The sequence below is a fragment of the Oncorhynchus tshawytscha genome, linkage group LG28 (genome assembly GCF_018296145.1).
Source record: "Oncorhynchus tshawytscha isolate Ot180627B linkage group LG28, Otsh_v2.0, whole genome shotgun sequence".
In the NCBI taxonomy this organism is placed as follows: domain Eukaryota; kingdom Metazoa; phylum Chordata; class Actinopteri; order Salmoniformes; family Salmonidae; genus Oncorhynchus; species Oncorhynchus tshawytscha.
Window position 1 is genome coordinate 23912411 of NC_056456.1, and position 12220 is coordinate 23924630.

At 39.4% G+C, this 12220-nt stretch overlaps 1 protein-coding gene across 10 annotated transcripts in view; it reads right to left on the reverse strand.

Moving 5' to 3' along the window:
- LOC112226955 (astrotactin-1) overlaps positions 1 to 12220 on the reverse strand; it is a 247471-nt gene that overhangs the window by 9007 nt on the left and 226244 nt on the right. For all 10 annotated transcript variants that reach the window (XM_024391656.2, XM_024391655.2, XM_024391652.2 and 7 more), the window contains one exon: positions 3040 to 3175. In XM_024391656.2, the coding sequence (XP_024247424.1) occupies positions 3040 to 3175 (136 nt within the window). The remainder of the gene's footprint in view (positions 1 to 3039; positions 3176 to 12220) is intronic.

The window sequence follows — 12220 nt, forward strand, 5'->3', positions numbered from 1 at the left end:
TCCCTCCTTTGTGTAATCTTTTCAGTGTGTCTACCCCATTTACAGAGCGTGTGTGAGGTAAGTGGCTGCATGTGTGGAGTTAGGGAGCTGAGTGTGAGTGCCAAAGGAGGGAGGGGGAGGTGGAGGGGTGCCGGAGGAACTTATATCTCTCAGAGCATGGCCCAATTCATTACACCGACTGACCCTAAACACACAGTCAAGCGTTCCATGCGGTCATTACATACTGGCCACCAGGCAGCACAACATTGACCTCACATGGGACTTCCTCAGTGGTGAGTTTACATCACCACAATATCATCTTGCATTACTACAACCACCGGAGCAATGCAGACTGTAATGTCCAGTAGCACAGAAACAGAATAACCATAAGTTGCTTTCATTACACCTGGCAATGACCTCACTTAACTCCTCACGTTTCCAGGAAAGTGAATAGATTTTTCCTAATATCGAATTCAACAATATCATTTTTTTCCTATTTTTTTTGGAAAATACACAATACCTCCCAAATAGTTTGTTATCGTGGTGTATTATTTAGCCATTTATAAATATTAGAGGTCATTATAATATAAACCCAGGGTAAATGTTGAATTTTGTGATTTAAAAAAAAGAAAAATATGTATATTGAAATAACATCTCAAATAGTGCACATTTTGTCAAGAACAAGGCCTTTCTCTGTCATGTTTGTCTGCACACCTAATCTGTTGATCTTGTGATTCTTGTTTCTGCTATTAGCATTAAGTGCTCCGTTTACGCACTTTCAAGCTGTTCCAAAGCATGAGCTACTTCCCCAGCTGTCTGAACCATATTTAAAACACCCCAATTTGAACCTTAAAGAAGTACATACACATGACTGGGGAGTGATTCCAGGCTCTACCTTGCACAAACTGGATGTTGTTCCCTTCATGTAGACTGTGTTTCCATGGGATAACATCGACACGTATGTACACATCCACGGAACATCCAGGGCAAGGCTTCCCTCAGTGCAATACACAACAGTGTTATAATATGGTGTAAAAGTTCTAGGAGATATGCTTTCCCAGGATCTGCAGTTACCCTAAGAAGAATAGCTAGCTAATTTGACCAATCTTCACATTGTGCAATTCCTCAAATTAATCATTTTCCCTTTTCCCTTGTTGTCTTTTTCTTGGAAATCTTACATTCAAGTCACTGCTTGCTAAAACAAGTTTGAAGGAGGCAAGCAATGTGTTTACAAGTTGGTTAAGTTTTTTTGTTGGCAACATATCTATATATCCATTGTTTAGCTGGAATGAAATGTTCATATAATGTATTGACTGTGGTATATGGTGGTCTTACCTAGCTATCTTAAGATGAATGCACTAACTGTAAATCGCTCTGGATAAGAACATCTGCTAAATGACTGAACTGTCAAATGTAAAGGTTTTACATATAGATCTCAAATTACTGTATTGATTCATTAAAACACATATGTTTATGTTGATGTCACAAATGTATCATTTGTTACATTTGACTGTGTAAAACCTAGCAGTACAACTTATTTCTCTGAGAGTGAGGCAGCTATATAGCGTTTGGCAAAAAAACATGATTATTTCTCTTGAATTAAACCATCATAGATTTCCAACAAATACATGAATGTCATTGAAAAACCCCTGACATGATTAGATAGTGAAAAAAAAACACCAATCTAAAGGGGCAATCTGTAGTTGCTACATCCAGTTTTGGACAAATAAATTAATGATATACGGTGCCTTCGGAAAGTATTCAGACCCCTTGACTTTTTCACATTTTGTTAGGTTGCAGCCTTATTCTAAAATCATTTTTTTCGCAGTAGGGATGGTGCCAGGTTTCGTGCAGACGTGACGCTTGGCATTCAGTCCAAAAGAGTTGAATCTTGGTTTCATCAGACCAGAGAATCTTGTTTCTCATGGTCTGAGAGTCCTTTAGGTGCCTTTTGGCAAACTCCAAGTGGGCTGTCATGTACCTTTTACTGAGGAGTGGCATCTGTCTGGCCACTCTACCATAAATATCTGATTGGTGGAGTGCTGATTGGTGGAGTGCTGGTTGTCCTTCTGGAAGGTTCTCCCATCTACACTGAGGAACTCTAGAGCTCTGTCAGAGTGACCATCGAGGTCTTGGTCACCTCACTGACCAAGGACCTTCTCCCCCGATTGTTCAGTTTGGACGGGCGTCCAACTCTAGGAAGAGTCTTGGTGGTTGCAAACTTCTTCCATTTAAGAATGATGGAGGCCACTGTGTTCTTGTAGACCTTCAATTTTGATGAAATGTTTTGGTACCCTTCCCCAGATCTGTGCCTCGACACAATCCGAAGCTCCACGGAGAATTCCTTCGACCTCATGGCTTGGATTTCTCTTTGACATGTACTGTCAACTGTGGGACCTTATATAGACAGGTGTGTGCTTTTCCAAATCATGTCCAATCAATTGAATTTACCACATGTGGACACCAATCAAATTGTAGAAACACCTCAAGGATGATCAATGGAAACAGGATGCATCTGAGCCCAATTTTGAGTCTCATAGCAAAGGGTCTGAATACTTACATAAATGTAATATTTCTGTTTAAAAAAAAAATACAAATGTGAAAAAAATGTCCTATTTCTGTTATTTGGATTATATACGGAGGATCCAGCACCCAATTTAAGTTTATATACTGTAAGGTGGAGTCAAGCACCTTGTTTATCTCTTCATATACCCCATGAGATCCCACAATAAAAGGTTATTTTTCTCCAATGTTTGTACATTTTGTAAATGTAAAGAAATACTGTATGGCCTCAAAACATAGTTAAAACAATACATGTAATATCATGGATGGGCAGTTCTTTCATTCATATCTCTGTCTATTAATCTGAGAGTGGCTACATTTCTACAGGCCCATCCCTCAGCTTTTTATCAAAACAGAGGCACCCGTCTACTTTGTTGTTGTTTCAACTGTAAAACAATAAAAGCTCATTTACCAACATTTCTGAAAATTGATATATAGCATTTTGGAAAGAAACCCCACAAGAGATAAGCATCCATTGATAATGCTACAGCAACTTACATATACGTCGTGTCTGGCTCCAGGCAGCGGATGATCATGCTCACGGAGGAGGTCAAGAGGTCAGGGATATCCCCAAGCATCACACACGGAGACTTGGCCCCAGACAGGATGTCATCCACAAAGCTCAACATCGTCTCTGTACGGGAGGAAATCCAATTCATCAAATAAATCAGTGACATCATGTGTTGACTAGAGAGGATATTTGCACCTGCAAACATCATAAATAGTAATTCATAGCAACGGTTCTTGAAGGAGACAAGACAACATTTTCGTATAGTACTTTATAATTCTTCAAATCCATAGGCTAATATCGAAGGCTTTTACATTTTCAGTTTGGGGCACATTAGGAACATGTATGAGTACTGTCAGCCGCCAACACAATGTCTCCACAGAAACACTACTCTGTGAGCTCAAATAATATACAGTGCATTCGGAGGGTATTCAGACTTTTTCAAAATGTTGTTACGTTACAGCTGTATTCTAAAATGGATTTTTTTTTTAATTCATCAATCTACACACAATACCCCACGATAACAAAGTGCAAACAGGTTTTTAGAATTTTTAGCAAATTTATTACAAATAAAAAACTGGGGCCTCCCGAGTGGTGCAGTGGTCTAAGACACTGCATCGCAGTGCTAGCTGTGCCACTAGAGATTCTGGGTTCGAGTCCAGGCTCCGTCGCAAATGGCCGTGACCGGGAGAACCATGGGGCGGCGCACAATTGGCACATTGTCGTCCAGGTTATGGCGAGGCTTTGGCCGGCAGGTATGTCCTTGTCCCATCGCGCACTAGCGACTCAGTGCACGCTGACACGCTGACACGGTCGCACAGGTGTACGGTGTTTCCTCTGACACATTGGTGCGGCTGGCTTCCGGGTTAAGTGGGCATTGTGTCAAAGAAGCAGTGCAGGTGGGCTGTGTTTCAGAGGACGCATGGCTCTTGACCTTCGCCTCTCCCGAGTCTGTACGGGAGTTGCAGCGAATAGACAAGACTGTAACCAATTGGATACCATGAAAAATTGTGGAGAAAAAAAGTGTGAAAAAAATCATAATAATAATAAAAGAACAAGTATTAGGACCCTTTGCTATGAGACACAAAATTGAGCTCAGGTGCATCCTGTTTCCATTGATCATCCTTGAGATGTTTCTACAACTTGATTAGAGTCCACCTGTGGTAAATTCAATTGATTGGACATGATTTGGAAAGGCACACACCAGTGCATGTCAGAGCAAAAACCAACCCATGAGGTCGAAAGAATTGTCCGTAGAGCAGGATAATGTAGAGGCACAGATCTGGGGAAGGGTACCAAAACATTTCATCAGCATTGAAGGTCCACAAGAACACATTGGCCTCCATAATTCTTAAATGGAAGAAGTTTGGAACCACCAAGACTCTTCGTAGAGCTGGCCGCCTGGCCAAACTGTGCAATCGCGGGAGAAGGGCCTTGGTCAGGGAGGTGACCAAGAACTCGATGGTCACTCTGAAAGAGCTCCAGAGTCCCCCTTTGGAGATGGGAGAACTTTCCAGAAGGACAACCATCTCCGCAGCACTCCACCAATCAGGCCTTTATGGTAGAGTGGCCAGACGGAAGCCACTTCTCAGTAAAAGCAGTGGTGGAGAAAGTCATACTTGAGTAAAAGTATAGATACCTTAGTAGAAAGCTACTCAAGTTAAAGTGAAAGTCAGCCAGTAAAATACTACTTGAGGAAAAGTCTAAAAGTATTTGATTTTAAATATACTTATGTATCAAAAGGTAATTGTAATTGCTAAAATATACTTATGTATCAAAAGTAAAAGTATAAATAAGTTAAAATGTCTTATATTACACAAAGCAGACAGCACCATTTTCTTGTTTTTAAAATGTATGGATAGTCAGGGGCACACTCCAAGACTCAGACATTATTTACAAAAGATGCATTTGTGTTTAGTTAGTCCGCCAGGCCAAAGCAATAGGTATGACCACGTCTTCTCTCGATAAGTGCTTTAATTTTCCTGTCCTGCTAAAGCATTCAAAATGTAACAAGTACTTTTGGTTGTCAGGGACAATGTATGGAGTAAAAAGTACAGTATTTTCTTCAGGAATGTAATGAAGTAAAATATGTCAAAAATATCAATAGTAAAGTAAAGTACAGATACCCAAAAAGACTACTTAAGTAGTACTTTAAAGTATTTTTTACTTAAGTACTTTACAGCACTGAGTAAAAGGCACATGACAGGCCATTTGGAGTAAGCCAAAAGACACCTAAAGGACTCTCAGACAATGGGGAACAATATGCTCTGGTCTGATGAAACCAAGATTGAACTTTTTGGCCTGAATGCCAAGCATCACACCTGGAGGAAGCCTGGCACAATCCCTACGGTGAAGCATGGTGGTGGCAGCATCATGCTGTGGGGAAACTAGTCAGGATCAAGGAAAAGATGAACGGAGTAAAGTACAGAGAGTTCCTTGGTGAAAACCTGCTCCAGAGCACTCAGGACCTCAGACTGGGGTGAAGGTCCACTTTCCAACAGGACAACGACCCTAAGCACACAGCCAAGGCAGCGCAGGAGTGGCTTCGGGACAATTCTCTGAATGTCCTTGAGTGGCCCTGCCAGAGCCCAAACTTGACCCCGATCAAACATTTCTCAGAAATTGCAGCCCAAATAAATACTTCACAGAGGTCAGGTAATAAACACATCTCAACCACTGTTCAGTGGAGACTGCATTAATCAGTCCTTCATGGTCGAATTTCTGCAAAGAAACCACTACTAAAGGACACCAATACTAAGAAAAGACTTGCTTTGGCCAAGAAACACAAGCAATTGACATTAGACTGGTGGACATTTGTCCTTTGGTCTGGAGTCCAAAATGGAGATTTTTGGTTCCAACCGCTGTGTCTTTCTGAGACGCGGCGTGGGTGAACGGATCATTTCCACATGTGGATTTCCCACTGTAAAGCATGGAGGAGGAGGTGTGATGGTTATTTGCTGGTGATTGATTTAGAATTCAAGGCACACTTAACCAGCATGGCTACCACAGCATTCTGCAATGATATGCCATCCCATCTGGTTTGGGCTTAGTGGGACTATCATTTGTTTTTCAACAGGACAATGACCCCAAAACACACCTCCAGGCTGTGTAAGGGCAATTTTACGAAGAAGGAGAGTAATGGAGTGCTAGCATAAGATGACCCGACCAAATTGAGATGGTTTGGGATAGGTTGGACCACAGAGTGAAGGAATAGCAGCCAACAAGTGCCCAGCATATGTGGGAACTCCTTCAAGACTGTTGGAAAAATTTTCCAGGTGAAGCTGGTTGAGAGAATGCCAAGAGTGTGCAAAGCTGTCATCAAGGCAAAGGGTGGCTTTTTGAAGAATCTCAAATATAAAATACACTTTTTTGGTTACCACATGATTCCATATGTTTTATTTCATAGTTTTGATCTCTTCACTATTATTCTACAATGTAAAAAATAGCAAAAATAAATAAAAACACTCTAAAACTTTTGACCAGTAGTGTACATTTACAAATATTTCGAAAAGCCTGTTTTTGCTTTGTGATTATGATTGATGAGGGAAAAGAAATCAAATGTAATACATTTTATAATAAGGCTGTAACTAACAAAATGTAGAAAAAGTTAAGGGGTGTGAATACTTCCTAAATGCACTGTACCATGCTTGTTCTCATTAAGGAGTGGCAGGAAAGGTGTTTTTCCAGCTGGGTTGCATGTGTCAAAGGGCATTTGCTATGGGCCTATGCATTTCAGCTCACTGGGAAAGATATTCTCTGAGGTGGTCATCCTGTATGACCTCCCTGAATCCTGCTCAACCCGTATGGGTCACCAATTGGTAAAAACATTGGGTCAGGTAACAGTGAAAACAACACCGAAAAAAGACAGCTGTCACTGAGAAATATTTCACTTGCACAGAGACCTACAAAGGAGCGTGGATTTAAATGCAGAAAGATGGAAATGAAAAGTGACATTGTGAAGGATTGTACCACTTAGCATATTAATTGCTAGAATTGGAATATCTGTCTAGCGTAAAGAAAGTTCTGTTTAGAGCCCATTGGGAAGGGACGGTGGAAATACATTAAGTTGCGCTTAAGTTTTGCTCGCATATTTTTTCCTTTTTTTAACCTTTATTTAACTAGGCAAGTCAGTTGAGAACACATTTTTATTTTCAATGATGGCCTACAGGGGAACAGTGGGTTAACTACCTTGTTCAGGGGCAGAATGACAGGAATCGATCCAGCAACCTTTCGGTTACTGACCCAACGCTCTAACCACTAGACTACCTGCCTAGTGGTTAGAGGGTTGGATGCTGTTTTGTTCTTAGGAAACAAATGTAAAACGTTTCTATTCTTTTATGGGATTAAGAATACAGTAAGAGTTCATATTTGTTTAAATTTGCACTTCATGACAACATACTGTAGATAACCATCTGTCATATACTTTGAGATATAAAACCACTCTAAAACTACTTTTGATGCTTCCTCTGAAGGGTTGTCTCTCAAAAAGATACAACAATTGACTAACAGAATCAAATATGGCTATGCGCAGACCTGATTGTTGACATTGTTGACAAATGGAGAACAAATATATATTTTGGCAATGTACTGCAGATATTTTATGTGAGCTGGATCTATTTGTTTAGTTAAAAATCTTTCTAGCTTAGGGTACTTCATTTAACTAAATGCACTAACCATACTAAATATGATTTAGAACATATTGTTTAGTAAAAATGTATGCTGTGACCAACACATATCAACATTCAAGGCTTATCCAAACTGACAAGAAGGTTGTTCCCTGCCATTTGTTCATTTTGGTACAGCCTGTCCCCTTATCTGATTTTCAGCTGTTGTCAAACAAAGGTGGGTCTGAAAATAAATGTTTTGTCATCGATAGATTGGTTAATTGTTTAGCAACAAAACTGACACGGGGTTGGCTTAGATTGTTGACAACCGGTAAACTACATTTTGTCTCGAATGTTTATTGAAAATATAAATGCATTTGCACTATGAGCACTTGATTTGATGTCTCTCAAATACATTGTTACAGTTGTTGGTTAGCTAGTTAGCGAATTTTGGCCCTATTAGCAGAGACATGACATCAGTCAAAACACCTCAAAACAAGACATGGTAACAAGAACAAGATAAAAGGAGCTGAAACGAGCCACCTACGATTCCCCACATGGCAGCTTCTTGTCATTGTTGCTCGCTATCTGGCCATCCAGAATCACAACAACACATGGACTTCTGCCCCATTGAATCACGTGCATCATTTTCGTGACATTGTCAGCTAACCTATCTACTGTATAGTGTGCAGCAAATTCACACTAGATGAAGAGAAGAATGCAATAGGACATTCTGGCATTTAAAAGCATACTTTTATTTTTTTATTTTTTTGACACACTAAACGTTGTATTCTTGCACCCCCCAAAAAGCTGGCGGACATATTTGGCGGGTAGATGGCAAATGTGCCACCAATAAGTTTGATAACTATAAAATGTTTTGACAAAGACGCACAGTTGCCGAAAGCAGTAGGCCTATACAACAGAAGGGAATGTTCACAAAGTAAGATGATGTATCAGTGTGCTTGCTAACTAGCTAAAATTAGCTTCTCACCATCAGATGTTTAGATGAACAAATAAACTATTTTTGAACTCAGGAATATATAAGTTATGTAGACATGTTTTTAAATATTGAATTGGTGATCTTGCTAGCTAGCCAGCCAGTGAGAAATGAAGCAAACAAATAAAAAATAAAAGAAATGCAGCTAGTTTGCTAGTCCACCAATGAACTGTGTGAAGGACCAGGGTTGTTCGATATTCAACCTGAAATAAACACTTTAAATCCTTCAGTTTTAAAATGGGAGTTGTTGGAAAAGACAACTGTTTTGAGTTGGTAGACGGCCAATACAGTCAACAGTCTCACACGGCCCCTTACAAAAAAAGATTGCAGTTTTGAAACAGCAGTAAAAGTGCAGTGACTGCAGTCGACTGGGGTATTTTGGATGCAGTAATTGCAGAAAAACTGCAGCATACTGCAGTTATACTGCACTCGAACTGCAGTTATATTGCGGTGTACTACAGTTATACTACACTCTGACCGCAATCTTTTTCGTATGGGGCATTACAAGCATTACATTACATATTCACATGGCTATGTAATAATACTGTGATTGTCCATTTAGCTAAATGAAAAACACAAAAGGTTCATATATTGCAGATTTGGGGATTTTTACCCATGAGGCCAAAGAGGACGCTTTTGGTCATTGACTGCAAGAAAGAATGAATGTTTTAATCCTATCTTAATCGAATTGCATAGGTCTGCCTACACACAACATGCAACTGTACAACATTGTGTGCAGCCCTTTTATGGACATCAGAATTGAAAAGCGCTATTGGCTTCCTGATATTTGACAGACAGCAAAAATAAATAGATATGGCTTTAGGCCTGACAGGTACTTTCTTATACCACTTGGATTGCTCGTAATAGCTATCAGAAGTGATCTATTACTTCATATCAGGCTATTCACTGCTTAGCAACGCCAAGTTATGATCCTTCTAAAGTTATCCTTCAAAATAGTGTTTTACATGCACCATCTCTTCATAAATCTAACATTCTGCCCAAAAAATGCTACACAACAAGACTCCAATAATCCTCTATTCATCATGGTCCAGAATCTGAGCTTAATCATATTTCTCGTTGTAAGAGAACTGGAATAGTGGGATCAACCAAAATCTTGTGGTGTTAACCAAATATTTCCATGACATTCTTTAGGACCAGGGCAGTTGCATTTCTTTTTCACTCTCCAGGATCATCCCCTGCAGAATACCCTCCATTGACATGATCCAGTGATTGAAATAACCACTACTGTTGCCATAGAGAGCAATAGTAATGGGGTATTTTTGTAGGCACTAACTCCGTTGGCCAAAGCCTATTGGGAAATGACTGTTTTTTGGGGAGGGTTTAGGGTTTTTGGATAAACAACGAAAATAAGGTCTGTGATAAATATGTTATACATTTTATTCTATGATATAATCTTCGTCAGCTAACGTTACTTTTTGTGAATTTATATCAAAACAAGCACATAAAAGCTTAATTCATAAAAGGTCATGTTAACCTCTCGAGTGTAGGGGGCAGGATTTTCGTTTTTGTAAAAAAAAATACCCATTTGAAACGGCCTATTTTTCAGGCCCAGAAACTAGAATATGCATATAATTGTCAGATTAGGATAGAAAACACTCTACAGTTTCCAAAACTGTCAAAATATTGTCTGTGAGAATAACAGAAATGATATTGCAGGTGAAAACCTGAGGAAAATCAAACCAGGAAGTGCTGTTTTTCCTGAAAGCTCTCTGTTCCATTGGATGCCTTGCCTCCATTTAAAGGGATATCAACCAGATTCCTTTTCCTATGGCTTCCTCAAGGTGTCAACAGTCTTTAGACATAGTTTCAGGCTTTTATTTTGAAAAATGAGCGAGAAAGATAACATTGCGTCAGTGGATAGCTGGGTGTTCGCAGAGTTTTGCTTGCGCAACAGAGTGAGGCAGCCATTGTCTCTCCCTCTCTTATTGAAAAAGTGACAGTCCCGGTTGATAAATTATCAATTATATATTTTAAAAACAACCTGAGGATTGATTATAAAAAACGTTTGACATGTTTCTGTGGACATCACGGGTACTATTTGGAATTTTTGTCTGCGATGTCATGACCGCTCAAGCCTGTGGATTTCTGAACACAATGCGCCAAACAAATGGAGGTATTTTGGATATAAAAATAATCTTTATGGAACAAAAGGAACATTTATTGTGTAACTGGGAGACTCGTGAGTGCAAACATCCGAAGATCATCAAAGGTAAGCGATTTAATCTATTGCTTTTCTGACTTTCATGACCAATCTACTTGGCTGCTAGTGTTTGTAATATTTTGTCTACTGAGAGAGATGTTCTTACAAACGCTTATTATGCTTTCGCCGAAAAGCTGTATTGAAATCTGACACACCAGGTGGACTTGTTAAACCTATGGGTTCCCCTACAGGAGCTACACCCCCCCGTTCAGCTGAAACGGTGGCGCAGGGAATGCAAAAATATTCTTAGAAATATTTAACCTCCACACATTAACAAGTCCAATACCTCAAATGAAAGATAAACACCTTGTTCATCTACCCAGCGTGTCAGATTTTTAAAATGTTTTACGGTGAAAACACAGCATATATTTATGTTAGACCACCAACAAAACAAAGAGAAAACATAGCCATTTTGTACCACAAAAGATAAAATGACAAAAGCAGGATTAAAAAATAAATAATTCACTAACCTCTTGAAATTCTTCATCAGATGACAGTCATATGACATGTTACACAGTACATTTATGTTTTGTTCGATAATATGCATTTTATATCCATAAATCTCGGTTTACATTGACGCCATGTTCAGAAAATTCTCCAAAATGTCCGGAGGAATTATAGAAAGCTACGCCAGATAACAGAAATACTCATCATAAACTTTGACTAAAGATACATGTTCTACATATAATTAAAAAGATACACTGGTTCTTAATGCAACCGCTTACGTTATGGAAAAAGCCTAACATTGCAATAATCTGAGACGGCGCTCAGACGTAACAATATTTCTCCGCTATGTTGGAGTCAACAGAAATACAAAATTACAACATAAATATTCCCTTACCTTTGATGATCTTCGATCAGAATGTAGTGCAAGGAGTCCTAGTTCAACAATAAATCGTTTTGTTTCATAATGTTCAATTCTAGTGTCCATGTAGAAGCATCTGCTACCACTTTCAGCTCAAATGCCCAAAAAATGACTTCTGGTCCAGGATAATTTTGCATCAAAACTTCCAAATTACATATTACAGGTCGACGAAACTGGTCAAACTAAGTGCAGAATCAATCTTCAGGATGTTATAATCATACAAATCGAATAGCATTCCAACCGGGCCATCCTAGCTGATTGGAACAGACGAAGCACTCCAACGCATACGCGCCTTCAAGCACATGAATCTTTTGCGACACTCTAGCACTTTCCTTCCCATTAGGTCAAAGTTCACAGCAAATGCTCCATTACACTTTCTACTGAATGAGGACATCTAGTGGAAGACATAGGAAGTGTTTCCAGATCCATAACTTGTTGGGAGGGGGCGATGATGTCAAAGTTGCCCCAACTTTCAGGATTTCAA